Source organism: Periplaneta americana, chromosome 14, assembly GCF_040183065.1.
Source record: "Periplaneta americana isolate PAMFEO1 chromosome 14, P.americana_PAMFEO1_priV1, whole genome shotgun sequence".
Taxonomy (NCBI): domain Eukaryota; kingdom Metazoa; phylum Arthropoda; class Insecta; order Blattodea; family Blattidae; genus Periplaneta; species Periplaneta americana.
In genome coordinates this window covers 108,448,397-108,472,074 of record NC_091130.1, presented here as the reverse complement: position 1 = coordinate 108,472,074, position 23,678 = coordinate 108,448,397, and the positions used below count along the sequence as shown (strand labels likewise).

The following is a 23,678-nucleotide window of genomic DNA, read 5'->3' as shown; positions in this document are numbered from 1 at the left end:
GGCCTGTTGCCAATCTAAATGCAGCTACAGACGATTTTCGTGGTAAATCGGGAATTAACTGTGGATTTTGATGCAGAGAGTTCCATTTTTTCCCTTGGGATTGTGTTATCAAATTTTGTTTGTTGAAGTCTAAGTATGTAGATTTAATAAATCTCTTCACAGAGTAATAAGTAGATTTAGTAACAGGTCTGTAAGTAGCAGTGCTGCCCTTCTTTGCTAAAGTGTCCGCATTCTCGTTTCCCAGGATTCCACAATGGGATGGTATCCATTGGAATTCAATTCTTTTATTGAGTGATATTAATTGAGAGAGCATTTTAGTTATTTCTGCTGTTTGAGATGAAGGTGTGTGTTTAGAGACGATTGATAGAATAGCTGCTTTGGAGTCTGACAGTATAATAATCACATTATGAAAAACATATTTACATTACACTTCATAAATTAAAATTAAATTACTGTTAGTGTGGATTGAAGCTATAAACTATATAAATTATATTGATAATTATGCTAGTAATAATTATAATAACGTTACAAATACAAGTTGTATAAATATTGTTTATAAACACATCTCCATACTGCTTAAAGGTAATAAATATAAATATTACCATAACAGATACTGCGACATTTTCTAAGATTATTATTATCATCATCATCATCATTATCATTATAGCCGCAATGTAATATTGTTAGTTATTGCTAAACATTATATCAATTCTGTAAAATTTAATTTTTCAATAAATTTTTTCAGTAGTATACACCTAACTTACACTGATTTACAAGTACCCTATTTCATTGTTGCAGATATATATTTTAAAAGTATCTCTTATTAGTTTTGCATTGTCGGCAGTCCAACCAGAGTGTTGTGGTCTTTGCATAGCCATTTCGGCTGGAAAGAAAACAATGTCCTTTAGCTGACACTGCACCCCTTCCTTGTCTATGATCATATTCTGTAACACACAGCAAGCTTTGATGATATTGTCAGCTGTTCTTTCGGTAGTTTCTATGGCTTTTGAAAATATTCGCCATTTAGAATACAGAATGCTGAAGGCACACTCCACTGTTTTTCTTGCTCTTGATAGGCGTTTATTGAAACATTAACTGTCTTTTTCAAGGTTTTCACCACTGTAGGGCTTTAGCAAATTCTCAAGAAGAGCATAGGCTTCATCGCCAATGAAGACAAATGGTACCAATGTGTGTGTTAATGGCAGATACTCATTCAAAGGAATATTAAGTTGCTTATATTTTAGTAACTCATACATATCTGAGGAGTGGAATGTGCCTCCGTCGCTCTGCTTTCCATAGCCACCAACATCAGTTATAGTAAACCTATAATTTGCATCTACCACTGCTTGCAGAACAATAGAATAGAAGTGGTTATAATTGAAATACATCGTACCCGAATGTGCAGGGCAATTGATATGAATGTGTTTCCCGTCAATCGCTCCCAAGCAATTAGGGAAATTTCACACATTGAAGTACTCTTCCGCAATCTTCCTGATGTTGGAACTGGCATGTGCAGCAGTCGTAAAATTTTCCATAAAATCTCCACAGTTTCCTTTACAATTAAGCCAACTGTAGAAGACCCCATGCGAAATTCAAAAGCAAGATGCTTAAAAGAAGCCCCAGTTGCAAGGTACCTATAAGTATAAATCCAGTGTTAGCCCATGAAAACATAAATAGGCTGCATATTCAAGTCATTTAAATCAGATTTTGGTAGTAGGCTGGAGGAGCTCTTATATCCGATTATATTCCGTGAATTTTCATTGAAATGATGTTTTAATTTACAAAAACATGACATAAACTTTTCGTGTAGATTCAAAACTGGAGCTGAAATTTAATCAATTTTAAAATTACAAATACTAGTGAATTCGGACAAACGAACATCACCAAACACATGTAACATGTTCACCAATAGGCCTAATTGATGTAATGGAAGTCTTCAAACTCATTTCAAGAGTTTAATCGCTTTTTGCATGGACCTTAATGCCACGATAAATTTAAAAAAAAGAAAACAAATAATAACTGATGTCAATAAAATTATTGAGAATGTTCACTAGGCACTATTTTGTAAAATAAATAATAACTAATATCAATCAATTATTGAGAATATTCACTAGGCACTATTTTGTAAAATAAATAATAACCAATATCAATCAAATTATTGAGAATGTTCACTAGGCGTTATTTTGTAAGAATTGTACAGTATTTACCTCAGTGTGAGTACAAGCCGTTCTTCCTGCAAAATAGGATTCCCGTGGCAATTTTTCCAAGTCTTCTGCATGGAATCTTGAGTTAAATTGAGAAGATAATCGAAAGTTTCGATTTCCATTCTCAGGTAGCTAAAGAATTTTTCTGGGAAGTTCCGCAGATTTTTAAAAAGATGATGATATTCACCAAACGCACCTCTTTCATTATTTATAGGGTGAATGGAACACTCTCGAGAAGAGGATTCTTGTAATATTAACCACTTTGATCCTACACTGTCTAACAAATCAAATTCGTCCTCACTACTTGAATCCATTGCGATATCAAGTCTACACAGAGATTCCAAGGAGGTGACCTAATCAGCTGTGAGTCAGCTGAGAGATTAAAGCGACCTGCAAACAAGCTCCAATTTGTGCACACCAAGCTTCCTTGTCTTTCATAACGCTGATAGTGGAACCTGTTAGCTTTAAAGCTAGGTGCCAACATGTTCGTACCCTTAAGCCTGCAAGCATTTTTCTCTGCTGATTTTGTTAAGCTTATTAAAACAGACAGTTTCCTGAAAAGTTGGTTCTTTAGTGACAAAGTAACATTCCACATTTCACATTTCTGTCATTTCAGTTCATTTTTTGAACATGAATGCTATTCCTCCAGACTCAGTGTCTTTTGTGTCATTTCTTGAAAAATTTATGGTCCTTCTTCAGTGAAACTAGTGACAGGAGCTACATGCTTTGATATGCTGCAACACTGACTCTTGTAACATCATTTTGACTTAATCTGTATTGTTGTGCCTTAGTACAATACATAATACAAGAAATATTTGTGCAAGAATAGATGTTATAGTAAACTTCTACAACTTGTGATAAACAAGCAATTAGTAAGAATGGGGGTACACTAAGCACAGAAAAGATCGATTCACTGCATCAGCTTTAAGAAAAACGACACACATAAGGTCAGTTTATTGAAAATTGATTGTTCCCTTTTGTGCAAAATAAATTTGACATGGTATATCTTCAAAGTTAATTGTTAAATGTTTTTATTTTGGAGATAGAGCAAGATACATGTAAGGTTCTTTTGTTGTTTTTATACATCCTTCTGTCATTTCTTTTTGTTAGTGTGGAATTTTTAATCTAGTTTGGCAGACTTATTCATAAGCTTTATGCTCGAAAGCTGATCTGAGGTTTAGAGTGGTGGTTATAATGTGTTGTAAATTTCAGTAGTAGAAGCAGGCACTGGTAGTGAATATATGAGAATTCTCTGAAGAAACGCGTTGTTAAGAATGTCTTTAGGTAATGTGTAGGTGTAATTCAGTCTTTATTTGTTTAAAAGTAATTGACAAGCAGATTTGATGTTTCTCTTGCTTTCCATGCAACATGTAGTGGCATGTTATAATCAGCCAACAGATTTTCGATCCCTACACTGCAACAAGACGTCGTGTTCCTTGGCTTATGGAGGGAGTGTAGCAATGAGTTCAATGACCTCTCTCCAACTGATGTACAGTGAAACCTCGATCCGTCGTTTATTTTTGGGGGGGGGGGACAGGGAATAAAAACGATAAGTACGGGAAAACTACAATACTGGGAAACCATAAAAATTACTGTATTTAGGCATATAATAGATGCAACAGAGTTATGAACATATCCCACTGTTCCCTATATGATTTAAGAGGAATACCCATATAATCTCTGCATTTAATTTTTAACAATAATCATAAATAATATAAAATCATAATATTTTATTCTTGTTTGTAAACTTATGATAAAAGGCTATTGTTTGTTTAAATAGGGTATAAAATGAACAACTGAATGGTTAGTGATTACACTGAATGCACCTATATTAGAACATTATGTACACTATTTCTTACAGAAAAAATCTGCAATTAGCTTTCCTTTCGTGCATATTTTACACCTGAATTCTGTAGTGAATTTCTGATAGAACGATACTGAAGTAAACAGAAAGGTGGAGTTTTACCACCTCCCATACCATCGTACCAGGTCGTGTGTATTGAGGATGACATACGCACTAGAAATTAGTTCGTTATTCTTTACAAGTTGTTGGTCATTACTGATAATTTAGACAGAAATGAAGTGTATGAAAATCATAAACCTAGATTTGTGATACATACAAAATGCAGATATGTATTGGCCATTGTATTGGATATTGAATTCTCTTTCTTTTTTACCAAGTGAAAATATTTGGTAGTTACTTTTGCCTAAATTGAGTGTCATCAAATTTGATTTATTCCGTTCATGTAGTTGATTTAGAGCTTTAAGAGCAGAATTTTGTCTCTATGTCTGTGAGATCCAGAAGTCCACAAAACTATATCATCTGCAAATAGTGCTGTTTTCATGTTTGATTCCTCTAATAGAGAGGGCAAGTCATTTATATAAATATTGAATAAAGTTGTGCTGAGGACAGTGCCCTGGGGTAGACCTCGATATGTTTGTCTGTAACTGGAAAGTGAATTATTGAATTTAGTAGCAATGAATCTTTGACTAAGGAATTCTGATATCCATCTGAACATATTGCTGGAGATACCTAATTTCTGGAGTTTTAATAATAATTTATTTCTCCAAACAGAGTCATATACTAATTGAAAGTCAATAAATATTGCCAAGGTATCTTCTTTTTTGTTAAAACTGTCTTTTATTTCTTGGCCGAGGTGTATGACTTGTTCATTAGTAGAGTGTAGTTGTCGAAAGCCAGCTTGTCTTGGTGATAAAAGATTTTGAGATTCTAAATACCAAGTTAATCTGTTGGAGATCATTGACTCCATAGTTTTTGTTATCATGCTTAATAGTGCTATTGGTTGATAACTATTAACATCATGAGCAGGTTTCCCTTTTTTGTGAATTGGTACAATGACTGCTTTTTTCCAAGCTGTAGGAATTGAGGTGTTCCATGATAAATTGAAAATGGATAAAAGTACAGACTTGGCTTTTTCCCCCAAATGTTTCAAAAATTCTGAATGAATGTTGTCAGGACCAGGAGATTTCTTGGTTTTTAAATTTTGTATAGCTATGCTTAATTCTTTGGAAGACCTAGCGGAACAACCGGAATTCTGGCCAAGAGGAGTCGTCGTAAGACAATATATTTTTTGGAGGCAGGGCAGACAAGGCATACGATTATAATGTCACGAGCAACGTCTTAAAAACGGCTACATGGAACACAGAAGGCCTAATAAACGCTTTGGACATGATACCAGAGGATAACCTCGCAAAGTTCGACGTGATAGTACTCACCGAAACGTTTCTGAGAAAGGAATGGAATGCCAAAGGCTTTGACGTTTCCGTCAAAAAAAGTCACGGCAATGCACTTTAAAAGAAATGTGGGAGCCAAGAAACTAGGACGCAGAGAGAGGGGGAGAGAGAGAGAGGCTGCAATTACGTAAGTTAATAATTATGAACATAAAATTCACTTTGCATGTACTGCAATAACTTTTATTTCAAATTATTTCTTCATTGTGTTCTTGCTACAGTTAGCAGTCTATTCTTAATTTTGCCAAAACTCAACCCTTTGTAAAACGAAAACCTGTGAAAACAGAAAAAAAATTCTGAAACGATCGTGTTTCGTTTTAGGGAGGTTTTATTGTATTTAAGTTACCATAACTAACAGTGGCTGAGTGTTAACATTACAACTAGGCAACTTTGCTTAATGATGGCAGAGTGGAACAGAGAAAAATTCTCTCCCATCCCGATATTGGATCGAATCCTCTCAGTTTAAATTCCAACTTTTGGGTTCCCTCTAGTGGTCTACTCTCATGCACTGCGTCATAGATGTATGACAGTGGCACAATGTCCACACATTACATAATTACATAAAAATAATAAAAACAATATTACTAGTACAAAACCTGAAATATTTCATCAAAATTTTACTTCCAAAGAATTAACTCTAGCTATGCAAAATTTAAAAACCAAGAAATCTCCTGGCCCCGACAACATTCATTCCGAATTTTTTAAACATCTGGGGGAAAAAGCCGAGTCTGTACTTTTATCCACTTTCAATTTATCATGGAACACCTCAATTCCTGCAGCTTGGAAAAAAGCAATCATTGTACCAATTCACAAAAAAGGGAAACCTGCTCATGATGTTAATAGTTATCGACCAATAGCACTATTAAGCATCATAGCAAAAACCGTGGAGTCCATGATCTCCAACAGATTAACTTGGTATTTGTTGTTGTCTAGTGCCTTGCATTTGGCAATGAAGCCATTAGAATCCCAAAATCTTTTATCACCAAGACAAGCCGGTTTTCGACAACTACACTCTACCAATGAACAAGTCATATGCCTCGGCCAAGAAATAAAAGACATTTTTAACAAGAAAGAAGATACCTTGGCAATATTTATTGACTTTCAGTTAGCATATGACTCTATTTGGAGAAATAAATTATTACTAAAACTACAGAAATTAGGTATCTCCAGCAATATGTTCAGATGGATATCAGAATTCCTTAGTCAAAGATTCATTGCCACTAAATTCAATAACTCACTTTCTAGTTACAGACAAACATATCGAGGTCTACCTCAGGGCGCTGTCCTCAGCACAACTTTATTCAATATTTATATAAATGACTTACCCTCTCTATTAGAGGAATCAAACATGAAAACAAAATTCAAAATTCTGCTCTTAAAGCTCTAAATCAACTACATGAATGGAATACATCAAATTTGATGACACTCATTTTAAGCAAAAGTAACTACCAAATATTTTCACTCGGTAAAAAAGAAAGAGAATTCAATATCCAATGCAATGGCCAACACCTTCCTAGGACTTATGAATCCAAATATCTTGGAGTTATTTTCGATAGTAAGTTAACATGGAGCAACCATTTGAAATACATTTCTGAAAAAGCTCGTAAAAGATTCTCTCTTCTAAAAAGACTAGCAGGAAAGAAATGGGGATGCTCTAGGAATACTTTGAACATTACATACAAAATGTTTATACAACCAGTGCTGACATACTGCGGAGAAATTTTAATTACTTCACCTTTCATAAACGACATAGAATATGTTCAAAACCAAGCTCTCAGACTCATTACTGGTGGAATCAAAACAACGCCAATAGATTCTATGAGATTCCTTACTAATATTAACAGCATCAAAATGACAATAGAAGAAAAAGCACTGATTCAATATGAAAAACTTATCAGATTACCAGGAAACAATTGGCATTCATACAGTCCTCTCTGTAGATTGAAAACTCAAAAAAGTTTTATATCCATTGTTCAAGAATTAAAACAGAAAATCAATATCCCGCATTTAAAACAAAACTTACAAATTAAACCAAACCCTTTAACTCTATTAAATATAGAATATAATCTAAATTTAACAGAAGAAATACTGATATCAGAAGTAAACACTCAATTACTGAAACAATTGTCTTTAGAGACAATTAATATTAGGTACCCTCCACAAAACTGGCTTCATTTATACACTGACGGATCCTTCTCCAGAGAACAAGGTGCCGGTGCAGGTGTTACGTGCTGTCTCTTCTCACTTTATAGATCTCTTGGATATGGAACAACAAGTTTTGATGGTGAAATCAATGCAATAAGTGAATGTCTCAGGAATCTTCTATGCCACATCAATAAATTTAGGAATGCAGTTATATTGTCAGACTCCAAAGCAGCTATTCTATCAATTGTCTCTAAGCATACACCTTCATCTCAAACAGCAGAAATAACTAAAATGCTCTCTCAATTAATATCACTCAATAAAAGAATTGTATTCCAATGGATACCATCCCATTGTGGAATCCTGGGAAACGAGAATGCAGATGCTTTAGCAAAGAAGGGCAGCACTGCTACTTACAGACCTGTTACTAAATCTACGTATTACTCTGTGAAGAGATTTATTAAATCTACATACTTAGACTTCAACAAACAAAATTTGATAACTCAATCCCAAGGGAAAAAATGGAACTCTCTGCACCAAAATCCACAGTTGATTCCCAATTTGCCACGAAAATCGTCTGTAGCTGCATTTAGATTGGCAACAGGCCATGATTGTTTGGCCAAACACCTGCATAGAATTGGAATATATCAGTCCCCTAACTGCCCATTGTGCAACTCAAACCAAGAAATGGATTCGGAACACCTCAAAATTTGTGCTTCAGTGGCTGGTCATGATAATATCTTTGAAAAATATTGGAGTGCAAGAGGTCAATATTGTCAAACGCCTGGCATTAGAAAACAACAACAACAACAACAACATTTTTTCCTTTTTATAGAGGGTACGCTTTAGCAAGGTTTTACTGTATTACATGCATCCAGATAAAATGTTGCAGCTATGAAAAATATGAGATACGAGGGGGATCCAGGAAATAACGACCGTTCGCGCGTACCCGCCGCGCAGCTGACTCCCCTTCCTTGTTTGAAGGTCAACTGGCTTCCTTAACATGTGTTCTCATAATGTTGTGAGTACTGGTTGCAACAAGTCGCCATTGTACATTTTGTGTTACTTCAAAATGAACGACATAATTGATAATCCCGCCGACTGTGAGGTGAGGAGTGTGATTCGATTTTTAAATGCCCGACATTTGAAACCTGCAGAAATTTACCGGCAATTGAAAGAAGTGTATGGTGATACTGTAATGAATGAAAGAAAGAAATGTGAGAAAATGGTGCGAAATGTTCAACAATGGGCGAACAAATGTCCACGATGAAACTCGACCCGGACGCCCATCACTCATCACAGAAGACCTGAAGACTAAAGTGGACGACAGAATCTTGCAAGACAGGCGCACATCACTCGACGAATTGCATATTGCCTTTCCTGACATTTCTCGTTCTTTGCTTGGTGAAACTGTGTCGCAACATCTTGGCTACCACAAAATCTGTGCAAGATGGGTTCCACGGCAACTGAGTGACCAACACAAAACTCAGAGAATGGCCTCAGCATTGACATTCTTGATGCAATATCACACAGATGGAGACGCCTTTCTTGATCAAATTGTGACTGGCGATGAGACCTGGGTGTCTCACAACATTCCAGAGACCAAGCGCCAATCACGTCAGTGGCATCATCCCTCATCACCCAAGAAACCGAGAAAATTCAAACAGACTCTCTCAACACAAAAAGTCATGGCTACTGTCTTTTGGGATCGCAAAGGTGTTCTTTTGCTGGATTTCATGCCAAAAGGCACTACGATCAATGCAAATCGTTATTGTGAGACTTTACGAAAACTACGGCGAGCCATCCAAAACAAGAGGCGAGGAATGCTTTCGAGAGGAGTTGTGCTTCTTCACGACAACGCCCACCCGCACACTGCTGCTTCAACTCGAGAATTGCTGGATCAATTCGGTTGGGAAATCTTTGATCATCCGCCCTATAGTCCAGACCTTGCTCCTAGCGATTTTCACCTTTTCACTAAGCTGAAAGACTTTCTGGGTGGTACGCGTTTTGGAAGTGATGAAGAGTTGAAGAAGACTGTGAACACCTGGCTTAATGAACTGGCGGCAGAGGAGTATAACACGGGAATTCTAAAGCTAGTGTACAGATACGACAAATGTTTAAATGTAGGTGGTGATTATGTAGAGAAGTAAAGGAAGCTTCAGTTATGTAAAAGACTTTGTTTTTTGAAATAAATATATTTTTTTAATTATTACAACAAAACAGTCGTTATTTCCTGGATCCCCCTCGTGCATGAGCAAGTCGCGTCAAAAGCATATTAGTGTCACGTGATGACGATAACAATAATAATAATAATCCGAGGCACGACAGTCCATGAAGGACCATGACTGACCACGTCCACACGCCGAAGCAGAGGTGGATGGGTGTCACGTGATAACTGCACAAAATACACAACCAAGTAAAGTATTTACAGCTCCTCTTCCAGTATTATACCGGTAGTATGGGCACTGAGTTATTGGCCACTAATGCAGCTTTTATGTTTTTGTTCAATTGTAATGTTAACATTCAGCCACTGTTAGTTATGGTAACTTAAATACAATAAAACCTCCCTAAAACGAAACGCAATCGTTTCAGAATTTTTTTTCTGTTTTCACAGGTTTTCGTTTTACAAAGGGTTTAGTTTTGGCAAAACTAGGAATAGACTGCTAACTGTAGGAAATACACAATGAAGAAATAATTTGAAATAAAAGTTACTACAGTACATGCAAAGTGAATTTTATGTTCATAATTATTAACTTACGTAATTGCAGCCTCTCTCTCTCTCCCTCTCTCTGCATCCAAGTTTCTTGGCTCCCACATTTCTTTTAAAGTGCATTGCCGCGACTTTTTTTGATGGAAACGTTGTAGGATTTACTTTGCATCCTGCACCAATTCAGAGTGTAAATTGCGTCCTGATCCATCGGTTGTGTAACTGAAATTGTGTTTGATGGAAAATAGATTAACTTCACGTTAGATAAACCAATCCTAAAGGTGCAATTCCTATGATGCGGCTGACGCACGCGGCTGACAGATTGCGTCTGACGCACTACACTGCTACAATGGAATGTTAGGGAAGTGATTCCTATGCTGCGTCAGCCGCTTGCGTCGACCGCAGTGCAAGTTGAGCCGCGCGGCTGTACTCCTTCGAGAGCAGTACAGACGCAGCCGCAACGCGTCTAGGAGAAAAGAGCCTCTATTTTCCGTGCTGTATAATGTCTGATACGGTAGATTTATTTACCGTTCTGGAAGATGAAAAACTGGTCGAAAGCTTTTTTTCGTTCTCATAATTTGTGCAAAGCCTCACCACACGTATATTTATTTAAATTGCCCTGGGTTTCCATGTAGATTGATTAGATAAGTTTCTATAATTTTTTTTAAATATCGTATAATATTTTTTTAAATAAAAAAATTAAGAAACTGAAAAAAAAAATACTGAACTGAACTTTCAACTGTCTATCACAAAATCTGCGTCGCAAGGAGCATTTTATAGGAATGAAAATGCTGAAAATTGAAAATGTGAGAAAACAACGCAAAACTGAGTGTGTCGCAGCTGGAATTTAAAGCACCACGGGACTTTTAAAATTGGAGTATCGACTTAAAAAATAAAATTGTGATTTTTGAGAGAATTTCTTCAAAAGTCACTCATGGTTACCTTTGGAAACAAATGGGAGAATTTGTCGAGAGAGCAGGTAAGAAAAATATAATCTATCCTAAATTTATATAGTTTATTAGCATTATGTGACACATTTGTATTGTTGTAAACATGTTGTACAATGTGTAAATAACTAGCTTAGTGAGTTCTAATAATACGATTATTTAGCCCGCATACTGTCCCTGCGTGACTACTAAAATATTTCGTAAATGAATCTCGCACATAAAATCCATCAATATTCGCAAACCCAACACCCTTAGCAAGTGGTATAAGATTTTTAGATGGTGATGGTTCATTAGGGTCTAGTTCATAATAAAGTCTAAACCACGATAAACTGTGAAGTGTAGTAACTTAATTAATAATTAAATTGCTATTTTTAATGTCACAGAAGCATATCCAATATTCAGTGTGACAATACAAGCACTCAAGAAGACGACATACTAATGATGGAAGACACTGCAACGGAGGACGCTAGTGCACCATAAACTTCTCAAATCACAAATAATACTTCAACATAGAATGTGGACAGAACGGTGAATTCACTACGACCACCGAGTAAACGTCGAAGACACCACGAAAAAACTATAGGCTTGCTGGAGGATAGGCGTATCGATAGAAAAAATATCAATGACAGTTTGAGTCAGAATCACGATGATGACATTGATTAAAGAATTGTGATACCCGTAAAAAAACTGAGATCAAATTTGATTCATGAGGTGAAAATGAGATCAATGCAGATGGTTTTTGACTTGGAAAGTCACTACACAAGCCCTTTCATTTTGCCACCGGAACCTTCAGCATCAACAAGCACTAGTAGTTGGATGACATGATCAGCTATAAATATCAGCAATCATTCAATCGTCCGTAACTCGTATGACTACACGGGATTTGAAACCCGGCAACTTTCCAATCACTGTGATTGTTTTTCAGGATTAAAATATAAAAATTGATTAAATTACTACAGTTTATACCAATAAAGTATTTTTACTTTACAGTTTTTTCATTGTTACATTTCAATGTTGCAAGAAAAAATTGATTAAATATAATACTACAATACTACTATAAAGCATTTATACTTTACATACCTCAGTGTTATGGCTAACTTTTATTCATGAGTTATAGGGTACAGATATCTACTTGAAGAATCTTTCTTGAGATCGTCTTTGATCAGATCGAGAACATAGTTGAACTGAGCAATGTTTAGCCTAAAAACTCCCGAAATATCTTGTCATCTTGTAACATGTGCCGATTAATTAATATTGTAAAAAAACCTTCCTCCCACCTTGTTCTAAATATGGGATATACTTAAGCGTTTCCCTCATTTATTTGTTGGAGCAGAATTTCTTCCCCTTCATTTTCTTCCAATAGCAACTGAGGACCTAACATTCTAAACGTGTTAAGTGCAAAAAAAAAAAAACAACTTTCTGAGATATTTATGAAAAACACACTGCGCAATGCATATTGAGATACCTATAACATCTTCTTTTGGCGCACGAATGAGTCACTTACAGTTGAGCTACAACAAAGACAATTTAATATCATATTCTCATATGGATGTTCCTTCCTTAGATTGAATAAAATGAAATTCGAAAAATTGGAACTTTGCATATTTAGAATGTCAGGTGTTCAAATATAACAATAAATCGCTTTCACTCATTGTGCAAGTATCCTCTCACTACCAAAAGACCGCACGCGTCTGACGTTTCATAGGAATCGCCTACTAATGCGTCAGCCGTGAACGTCAGACGCACTACGTCAGCCGCGTGCGTCAGCCGCATCATAGGAATTACACCTTTAGATGGCAGGTAGCATTGTCTAAAAACAGTATGACCTTACGACTTTGGCATTTCATTGCTCCATTAAAATTATGAAGCCACTCTTCCATGATAGAAAAATATTAAACCTGCCCAATTAAAAAGTGAAACCAGTTCCACAAGAAAGAATTCCTCTATCCAAGTGTACTGCTCTGGCAGGCACTGAATGGATCATTTGACCACCTGTGTGTAGGAAGTTCTCTGTACGGTTGCTCTCTTGGAATATCCAAACCAGGTAACACAAAACTGTGGCTTTCCTTGACAACTGACAACCTTTGCAGCCTAAGCAAGAATTGTGTATGCAGTGTATGTTAGTCCTACATATTCATATTTCAGCTGACACACTGTCATGCAATGTCTGCAATTTACAAGAGGAGATTTTTCAACATATTCTATTGGACTGTAAGCATCCAGATTTGGATGGAAAAATGGAAAAAATCTTAGAATATGAAGTTAGGATCCGATGCATCACTTATGAGTCACATCAATATTAAAGAACACTAAACTTTGGTCAATGGCAGAGGAAATATATTGGAGATGTCATACAATAGGTACTTCATTAAGTTGGAAGCACGCATCACATAAGATAGTTGAGATTTCAATCTTGTGGAATAGTTTCTAGGTCGAATTATATGTTATTGTTGTTTACTAATATTAATGCAATATATACATAATCAAATACAGCAACAACAAAAGAACAGGAATTAAACTGTGCTTAAATTGTTGCAGATTAACAAGATAATTATAATCCATCACCACTTTGCTAAGAAATGTGGTATGATGCAGAAGATTTCTGTTGATCTCTACATTGGTGCTAAAGATGATTCTGAGAATTATCATGAAATGGTGGTACAATGGGAAACAAAACACCTAAGACAATCCCAACACATCTATGCCTATAACAAAATCATCTGGAATTTGGAAAGCAGATGCTCTAGCACAGGCCTGGATACTATGTTCCCATATGGACACAGTATAATATACCACCCCTTCATTTCTCCCTGCACATATATTCTACCTGTCTGCGTGTGCATACAGTAAACAGAAGTTGAACTCTGTACCATAGCATTATAATCAGGGCGTGTAAAGTGGTGGAATATGACAAATAAATTATAAATTTCCTTTTTAATTTTCAAGAAAAAAAAAAAAAAGAGACTATTTTGTTATTATGAATAAAGATAAAGTTCAACGCCTCAACTGTAGATTTATATGAACCATCAGAATATCAATCTTGAACATAAAAAGGATTTTGACGAACATAAAATTATAGGTAAGGATTTAAAATGGGATTGTTAAAAATGGTTTATATTAATGAAATAGTTGTTACATGTGATCCTCATTATCTCCTGGCCTAGTTGTCTCATAACTGGTGTCGTGTTGATATCACTTGTGAGATTCAGACCTGTCTTCAGACAGTTGACTGAACAACAACAATCACTAGGCTACTAGTTGAAACTGCAGTCCGATCAATTCATTGCATTTCAAACACACAGGTGACTCATAGAAAATAATACCCTTTTTCATCAAATGTCAGGTAAAACGGCAAGGAACTGTATGAATTATTGCCTAATGACAAATCTCCTAACTTACCTAATATTGCAGCTAAGATGCTGGCAATCTTTGAATCAATATATGTCTGCAAACATTTTTTTTTCTAAAACGAAATATTCATCCTAATATAGACAAACTCGTCCTGACCAAACAGTATTGGCGATCTAGAGCTTATAAGTGATGATTTATAACGAGTGCTAGGCCATAATGTCAATATGATTGCCTATTTTACGTATCTGACTTGATTTGAAATGTTAATGTAATGACATGCCTATTAGTTTCGTACCATCCTAAGCGGAAGAGAAGTTCATGTGATGTAAACACGTCCGAAATATTGTGGGAAGGATGAACTGGATCATATTTATCTCCCTTCCATTATGCCCCATGTCTGCTCTACCATTTCAACAGAATACCAAGCCATAATAACCAAGCCATGTAATTGTTAGCTTATGCACTGAAAATATTGATGGTAAAATGCACGTATTAAATCGATTTTATGACATGTCAAAGCATTTGACAGTATTTCTTATGAAGTACTTTTAAAGATATTGAAGTTTGATGGTTTTAGTGAATTAACTTTGAAATTTGAAAGTATTATTTAAACAATAGGCAACAGACGGTATATTTTAATAACAGTTTTTCTCAAAACACAACTACTAATACTGGTGTACCTCAGAACTCCATTTTGGGAAGATTTTATTCATAATTTATGTAAATGATTTAACCTATATAATTAATGACAAATACATAAAGTCATATTTATATGTGGACAATCTTGCTATAAGAATTACTGGATACGATTAGATTAAAATTATTAATGATCTTGATGCAACCAACTGAAAAATAGAAGATTGGTGTTCAAGCTAATTCTCTTTGTTTAAATAAAGAGAAGATTCAGAACTTAGGAGTTTTTCTTAAACAATAGAATCAATTGTAAAGAATTTGTCAAATTTTTAGGAGTACATATACAATCTATACTTAGATGGGACTGTCATATTGACATACTATGTAAGAAACTCAATAAAGGCATTTTTATGTTAAGGAAATTAAAAAAAAGTGTTAGTGTTGAAGTGCTAAATCTGTATACTATGCTTACATACATAGACAACGAATAAGTTTGGGATAATAATCCTAAAATAATAAAGTTATTAAAACTGCAAACGAGGCCAGTAAGAATAATTTGTAATGTTGAAACTGTACACATTGTAAACCTTTATTTCGGAGACTTGAAATTTTAACTGTACATTTTTGTATATTTTAAGTTGTTTAATGTATGTACAAACAAAATATTAATGATTTCATTACAAATAGCTCAGTGCATAACTATTCAACTAGGCATAAAAATTATTTAAGAAAACGACAATGTAACTACACTACAATAAATAGTAGCTTTGTAGAAATTTATAAAAAATTATATAATGTTTACCAGATAATATTAGACATTTAAGCTTGAGGCTTTAAAAGAAAGATATTAAGAATAAATTAATAGACTTGTCACTATATAATATTGGAGAGTATTTTAAATCTATGTAGTTGTGTACCTTTTAAGGAGAATTGCCCATACGAGGATTTACCGTCACGGAGCTTATTTATGAAGACATTTTGAGCAAAAAATGTCATACAAACATGGGTCCTAATATTTTCAGAGTTACATTAATATGAAGTTGTTTGTAAAATGCATTTTTCTTTAGTTTAAATGGTAAAAGAATATTACAAATAGAGAATGAACCATTCAGATGCATCATTTCTTTAATTGACAAGTATTCTGAAGCTAAAAATGTGTTGTGAACTCCTTACTTCCTTTGTACAGATATTTTTTTCAATTTTTAACTACAAAATTATATTATTCTTACACACTTATCACAACAATTACTACAAATCACACCATTTCCACAGACTTGATTCTTTTCAGTTCAATTTTGCATTCTAATTCACAGCCTTAGAGAGCTTACAACACATTTTTTTAAATTCCACCATCTGCTTCAATACACTTGGCCACATGCTTGTGAACTGCACTTGTCGCTCTACACAACTGCATACAGCTATCTTTGATTTTCATAGCAGCATGATGATGCGCGCAAGTTTGTGACTTCGTTTGGTAGACAAGATCCTTCATCCATCCCCACACACAATAGTCCAATGGTGACAGATATGGCAATCTAGGAGACCAGGGATGAAAACCACCTTGTCATACCCATCTCTCAGAGAAATGTACATTTAAGTGTTCCACCACTGCATGGTTGAAGTGAGGAGATGCTCTGTCGTGCAGGAATATCATACGTCGTCTCACTGCCAAAGGAACACAGCCTCAACTGCGGCAGTGCTTTTTGTAAGAAATGCAGATAAACCACACCAGTCAGTAGTCCTGGTAAAAATAACGATCCAAACAGCTGATCGTGAAGAACACCACACCACACATTGATGCTGAAACTGTGTTGAAAATTTGTTTCCTATTGCAGGATGGGGATTAATTTCTGCCCAAACATGTGGATTACGTGTATTGTTTGTGCCGTCCTGCGTGAACTGTGCCTCATCGCTAAACAAAATGTAGCAGTACAACTACCGATTTTCATTCAACTAGTTGCAGAACTCCAATCAATGAGCAGGATCTCCTGTTGTAGATAATGTGCTTGTTGTAGATAGTAAGGATACAATCTGTTTGCATTAAGTGTCTTCCACATCACCGATTGTGTAACTCCGAGTCGTCTGGCTAGACAGTGTGTACTTGCACTGGACAGTGTCGAGAATATTCTCCTCTTCAACTATTTGACGTTAAACATTACGCTTGCTGTGGATTGTAATACTAGGAAGTGAACCTGTTTCCCGTAAAGTGCTGAAAGTCCTTAGAATTGTTCTAGGATTAGGAATCCTGCAGTTAGGGTACAGTCTGTGATATTCAGCTGAAGCAGCATTAGAATTACCTTCACACATTCCCAAAATAAACACCATATCGGTGTTTTCCTCTGTAGAAAATGCATGTTGCATTGTAACACAACATTCGCAACAAAAAGCAACAATCTGACTGATTGGGCACAAAACCCGTCAGTGATACAGCTGCAAACACGACATTGTCACATGCTCACGCTGGCTGCATGCTGGCCAAGGTCACACATTGTTCACAGCTATGTGTTCCAATAACTAAGCTAAGTCTGTAAATATTGAAAACAGGATTCATGCTTATATGAAATTTTTTGCTCAAAATGTCTTCAGAAATAATCTCCGTAAGTGACGGTAAATCCTCGTGAATCATCCTGTATATTATAACATGTGATTTTTTTTGTGTATAATTTTATATATTTCTTTGTATGTAACTTATGTATCTTATTGCCTATTTGTAAGTTACTTTTTTAACATTAATATTTATGTTTTCATTTTATCATGACATTTGCTTATGCTACATTGTACAGTCCCTCCGGAATTAAACAAATAATAATACTTACTTACTGGCTTTTAAGGAACCCGGAGGTTCATTGCCGCCCTCACATAAGCCCGCCATTGGTCCCTATCCTGAGCAAAATTAATCCATTCTCTATCATCATATCCCACCTCCCTTAAATCCATTTTAATATTATCTTCCCATCTACGTCTCCGGCCTCCCAACTAACACTCTATATGCATTTCTGGATTCGCCCGTACGTGCTACATGCCCTGCCCATCTCAAACGTCTGGATTTAATGTTCCTAATTATGTCAGGTGAAGAAAACAATGCATGCAGTTCTGTGTTGTGTAACTTTCTCCATTCTCCTGTAACTTCATCCCTCTTAAACAAATAATAATAATAATAATAATAATAATAATAATAATAATAATAATAATAATAATAATAATAGTAACAACACACGTACTGTCGCACTAACTGGGTTGTGTTCATGTGAAATATGTGTATGAACTCATGCAATAATCACACTTACCTCAATATCAAAACCTGTAAGGCTCGAGTCATCAAATGAGTCTGCACCCTCTCCCCCTCCAAATTGATTAATATCTATTAGTTCAGGTAAATTGTGCTGAGAAGCAGACAAAGGGATTAGAGGAGTTGGTGGTGCACTTCCTCTCAATTCATCATCACTTTCTTCACCACCTGATAAACTCGTTCCACAACCACCACTCATGCCAGAAAGTGCTGCAAATTCTCGCTTCATTTCTCCCCTCTCTAACATCTCCAGGTTTTCTAGAAGAGAAAAAAAGAGAAATATAAAATTCAATTTTCTAAAAATACGGATATATATATATATTTGTTGGTTGATTACATAACTATATTAATGAGTAAAAATCACTGCAAACTAAGAAAAAGATGAAGAAACCAATTCTAGGTGCAATGTGTCCAATGTATAAAACTAGAAGTAATGACAAATTTTTAATCAAACAATTTTTTATCCAATGGCCCTTATTTTGTTGTTATTCATCCTGACTCTACAGTACATAGATGTTACTAGTGCTGAGAAGCTTAGACCACTAGTTCCACAATACACCTGCATTGGATGGAGAATTATTGGAATGTCATAGGAACCAGAGTACCTGGAGAAAACCCCTGTGTTGCCAGGACCACGAGCTTGTCTAGTATAAGTTTTATAAATTCAGGGTAGAGCAGGATTTGAACCCAGGCCCCTGGCTTATAAGCCCTGTACTCTAGAACAGAAGTAAATAATGGCAATTAAAAAACTCAACTGCATCTGTACTGAAATTAATGCGCCTATATAAAGGACTACTTTTACATTTGTCCTGCAAATCTGAACAAATGTATATAATACTATTTCTAAGAAATCTTATAAATGAAGTAACTCTTATGATAAGTTTAAAATTCCAAATACTGACCATGCACATACATAGCAAATCTCCAAATACAAACTTTATACAATGCCTATAAACTTGGCGAATGTAACATTCCACATTATACAGACAGATGCATGCAAACACATCTTAAAGTATGGTTAAAGTACTGTAATCACCGTTTTACACATGACCACTTAACATTACTTACAAGTGGCACTGTTATGTAGCAAACAGACTGATTATCACAGGTCATTTAACTCTACTCCTTTATATTAACAGCTTCAATTGGTCTGTCAGCTTAAGCTTGCTGTGCTGTTGGTGGTAAAATTCAACAATTGCCACAGTGGCAGCTCACATCTGACCCTCCATTTGAACTAATGTTTTATTCGCAATGGTTGGAGGTGTATGTTTTCAACAATTTGCAATAAAACAAAAGTGATTATAATGCAGCAATTGAAGTTTTCTTTCATTATCTATGCATAATGAGCCAATGTACGACATATTTAAATTGCGAAATAAAAATAAATTTTATAACGTGAATTTTTTATGTTCAACAAATAACACCATTTTCCTTGTTTTAGGTTTATTTTTAAAACACTGGTTAATTTAAAGGGAGCAAATGTCTTACATGTGTGTGCTTTTTTAAATAGCATTGTGTGTGTCCATAAGAAAAGGGATCAGTTCCCCATATACAGTTTTCGAGATAATTGGCAATAAAGGAAAATGGACGAAATTGTTTTCGCATTTTACGGTTTTGTACTCTTCTATGTGTAAATTAACCACAGTATAAGTTTCAAAATCATAGGTAAGTTTGAACACTCGATATTTTTATATTCAAATCAGAGGGGAAACAGAACCAGTTCTCACTGCATATTGTGTTCCTTGTTACTATAATGTACTGTATTTATTTATTTATCAGAGCTTCCTCAAATTAGAGACTGCCATTAGACAAAGCATACAAAACAATACTAGAACAAATAGAAGATGAGAGCTAAAAGAGTAAGGAAAAAGGCAAACAAATACACAAACAAACAATGGCAGTTTACAGAAGAAAAAAAAATTTCAAGTAAAGAATCAATGAAAGCTAAGAAGGAAAAAGAAAAATGATAATGGTGCGTCAATTTTTTCCCATACACTGAATTAGAGTCCATATACGTGGTTCCGTAAAACTTTGACTGACTCTTTAATTATGAGGAGGACCAGTTCGTTCAGAAAAGATTTGTGCAGTCCTAGGGTCTTACAGAATTGAGAAGAGAAGTTGGGTATCGTTCCTCTTGCTCCAGACATCAATCCCGTAACACTGATATCGTAAAGTTGGTATTTATCTTTATAATACGGGATGGTTGGAACATAGATTGCTCGTTTCTCCTCATGTACGTCTTCGGGCTGTCCTTTGTACGTTTCAAACCTGATGGTGGGGTCGATTATCATACCCTGAGACAGGGATTTGCTAATGGCGATTATGTCAATTCGTCTGTTACTGCCATTGTAGGCGGTTCCATGGACTTTTTCATAGACGGTGTATTTTAGTTTTCTAAGGGCATCGGCCAATTTAGTTCTAATTGCATGATGCCTATGTATACGCAATGTTTCGCCAGGACATGTCCAAGGGTTTCTATCTCACAGAGGCATCGCCTGCAGTGGTTGTCCTGAGACCTACCGGGTATGGCTCTTACAGCGCTTACGTTGGCAGTCATCTTGATAGCCTCCTTCCATTCACCGCTAGTCATTCCATCGGGCTTAGTTATCCATTTGTTAGAGGGAGTGAATTCACTGTACAGAATAACACCTTTTCCCTTTTGAGGTAAGTTGCACCATGAGTTGTACTCTCGCTGGCGTAATTCGGTCCTAATTTTTCTGGTGTACAATACAATACAATACTGTACAATAATAAACTAGTCTACAATCAACAGACTGACTGACATTACTAGTGATGAGAAATATGTCGTCGTTGTTCCTGCAATAACTCCTATGTGACTTATTTATCGATTTTCAGATTTTTGCTCTATTAAATAACTTTAATTTAGTGATACAGCAAATAATTAATTTATGCACACTTTTAATAAATGATTATCAAACTGCATTCACCTGAACTTAACTGACACGAGGTTTACCCAAGCTCTTCCCTTTACAAATTCAACCAGATCAAACGATTTACCACCACTTGTACATCAGACACTTTCGTTGGTGCTGCCTCATTTATCTCCCTATTGTCCTGTTATTGTTTCTGTATTTCAGTTGCCATTTTGCTAATGCCACTGTGCAAACTAATAACAACAATGTGATTGAAAACATATAGTCTATCAAAGTGTATTTAGTTTTCATTTAAATTTCTTTTACTTTTCGAGCAGTCACAATAAAATGGAATACATCTCTTGTGTACTACACTCTTACAATTTTCAACATGGTAAACTGAGTTGTTGCAGAACATGTAAAACTTTTAAAAATATGCCAGAGATGGAAAGTACTTTCACAACTTGAATGTGACGAGCTTCTACACATGCAAAATCAATTTCAGTGACGAAGCCACTTCCCATCTCTCTGGTGTGTAAGTAGAGGCAGTGCATCAATAAGAGCACATGAACACCTTGTTTCCATTAATGCATGACTAGTTTCATTATTTAATACTGTATTGACGTAGTGGGGATGTATAATATCAGAATAGAGTATTTTAAACTTCCCGCATCTTGCACAAACTTATGTAAACTTGGCAACATGCGTTCACGTACAAGCCGTGCTCTTTTCAAGGAGGTTACAGGAATTACACGCATGCGCAAGACAAAATTGTCTTTTGCTGTAAGCTTATGACTCGTCAAGAGCACAAAGCATTAAGTGAAGAGTGAATCTATCCTACAGATGTCAGGTGCATCGATGTCTATCATTCACGTGCTGTATCTCGAGGTAAGAAACTTAATAGTCTTCATTTTAGCCTGTAGGTGTCAGCATTTGTCACTGTCAGAACATTTACTTTGTGTGGGTGTGTGTACAGTACTGCTACGAGAATGTAGTTTTTTAATTATTACTAATAGCATAGTTTAGCTTTCAAACACATGCTGGCTGACTGTGATAGTGGTATGAATTTAAGTATCTGTATGGTGATGTATAATACTTAAAAATATTTACTGGCATGTATTTATAGTAATCAATCTATGCAAATGGGATCAAAATAGTGGTATAGGCTATAGTGTATCAGTGTGTCGTCAACCACAATATAAGCTTATTACTGAACACACGCTTTTGTAAATAATGGTCCTGTGGTGGTATGTATTAATTTTTAACAAACATAAATAATGAACTCTGTTCAAGCAATTTTGAACAGTAAAGAAGTGAGTAAACTGACTTACCAGGAAAAATTGGAAATAAAAAGGTAGGGTTTCATTTTATATATATATATATATATATATATATATATATATATATATATAGAGAGAGAGAGAGAGGGGGGGGGGAGAGCTTATATACGGGTTTTTCGATAGTGAAATATTAGAGTCATGACATTTCATATTAGGCCTAAACGTACGATTTCAAATTCTCTTCGGTTTTGGAACATAAAATTGTGAACACACATAATATTTTATCACGAGCCGTCACAGTGTAAATTGATATTATTACACAATTTGGTGAAGCAAAAATTCTAATGCAGTTAATGAACTCACGAAATAGTTCCAAATTGATTGTCTTTGTACTCTGTCCAGCTAAGCTACAGTGATCCACAGTAGGCCTATAAATCAGTGAATAAAAAATAGTGTTTTCGTAAAAGGCAAGTATTTTCCCTTCACAAAAAATACAATAAAAATTGAGTAAAAATTACTATTTTACCTTGGACCAAATTTGTGTTAAAACGGTTTAATTACACATTACCGTGGATCACTATAGTGGCACCCACTATCCAAAACCACTTCGTTTGGGTATTTATTTTTGCCAAACAAATTGCGACTAGTTTGGAGTGCCCACACATGCTAGAGTAAATTCCTCCTGCTGATTCCGAATGAAGAAGGTTTCGAAGGTATTATGTTCAATCAAGACAGAGTGTCTCCACACTTTCATCAGGAAGTTTGGGACTAATAGATCAGTATTTCCGATGTAAATGGACTGGCGGATCAGACCCTATGGCCTGGCCACCTCATGCCTCTGAAATGAAACTGCAGATGTTTTGCCCCACCACACTACTTTACTGGAACTCACTAAAAGGCTACAGCTACAGTTACATGAGCTATGCTCGACAATGTTTGGACTGAACTGAAATACAGTTAGAACATTTGTAAAATGGATGTATGTATACTTGAACATATT

The 23,678-nt window shown here is 35.5% G+C and overlaps 1 protein-coding gene across 1 annotated transcript in view; it reads right to left on the bottom strand.

The window, feature by feature from the left end:
• The window catches only part of LOC138713643 (uncharacterized), a 63,859-nt gene that overhangs the window by 27,226 nt on the left and 12,955 nt on the right, over positions 1–23,678 (bottom strand). Inside the window, exons 3-4 of the mRNA XM_069845898.1 lie at positions 19,131–19,241; positions 18,524–18,783 (exon numbers count right to left, since the gene is read on the bottom strand). Coding sequence (XP_069701999.1) covers positions 18,524–18,783; positions 19,131–19,241 — 371 coding nt within the window. The remainder of the gene's footprint in view (positions 1–18,523; positions 18,784–19,130; positions 19,242–23,678) is intronic.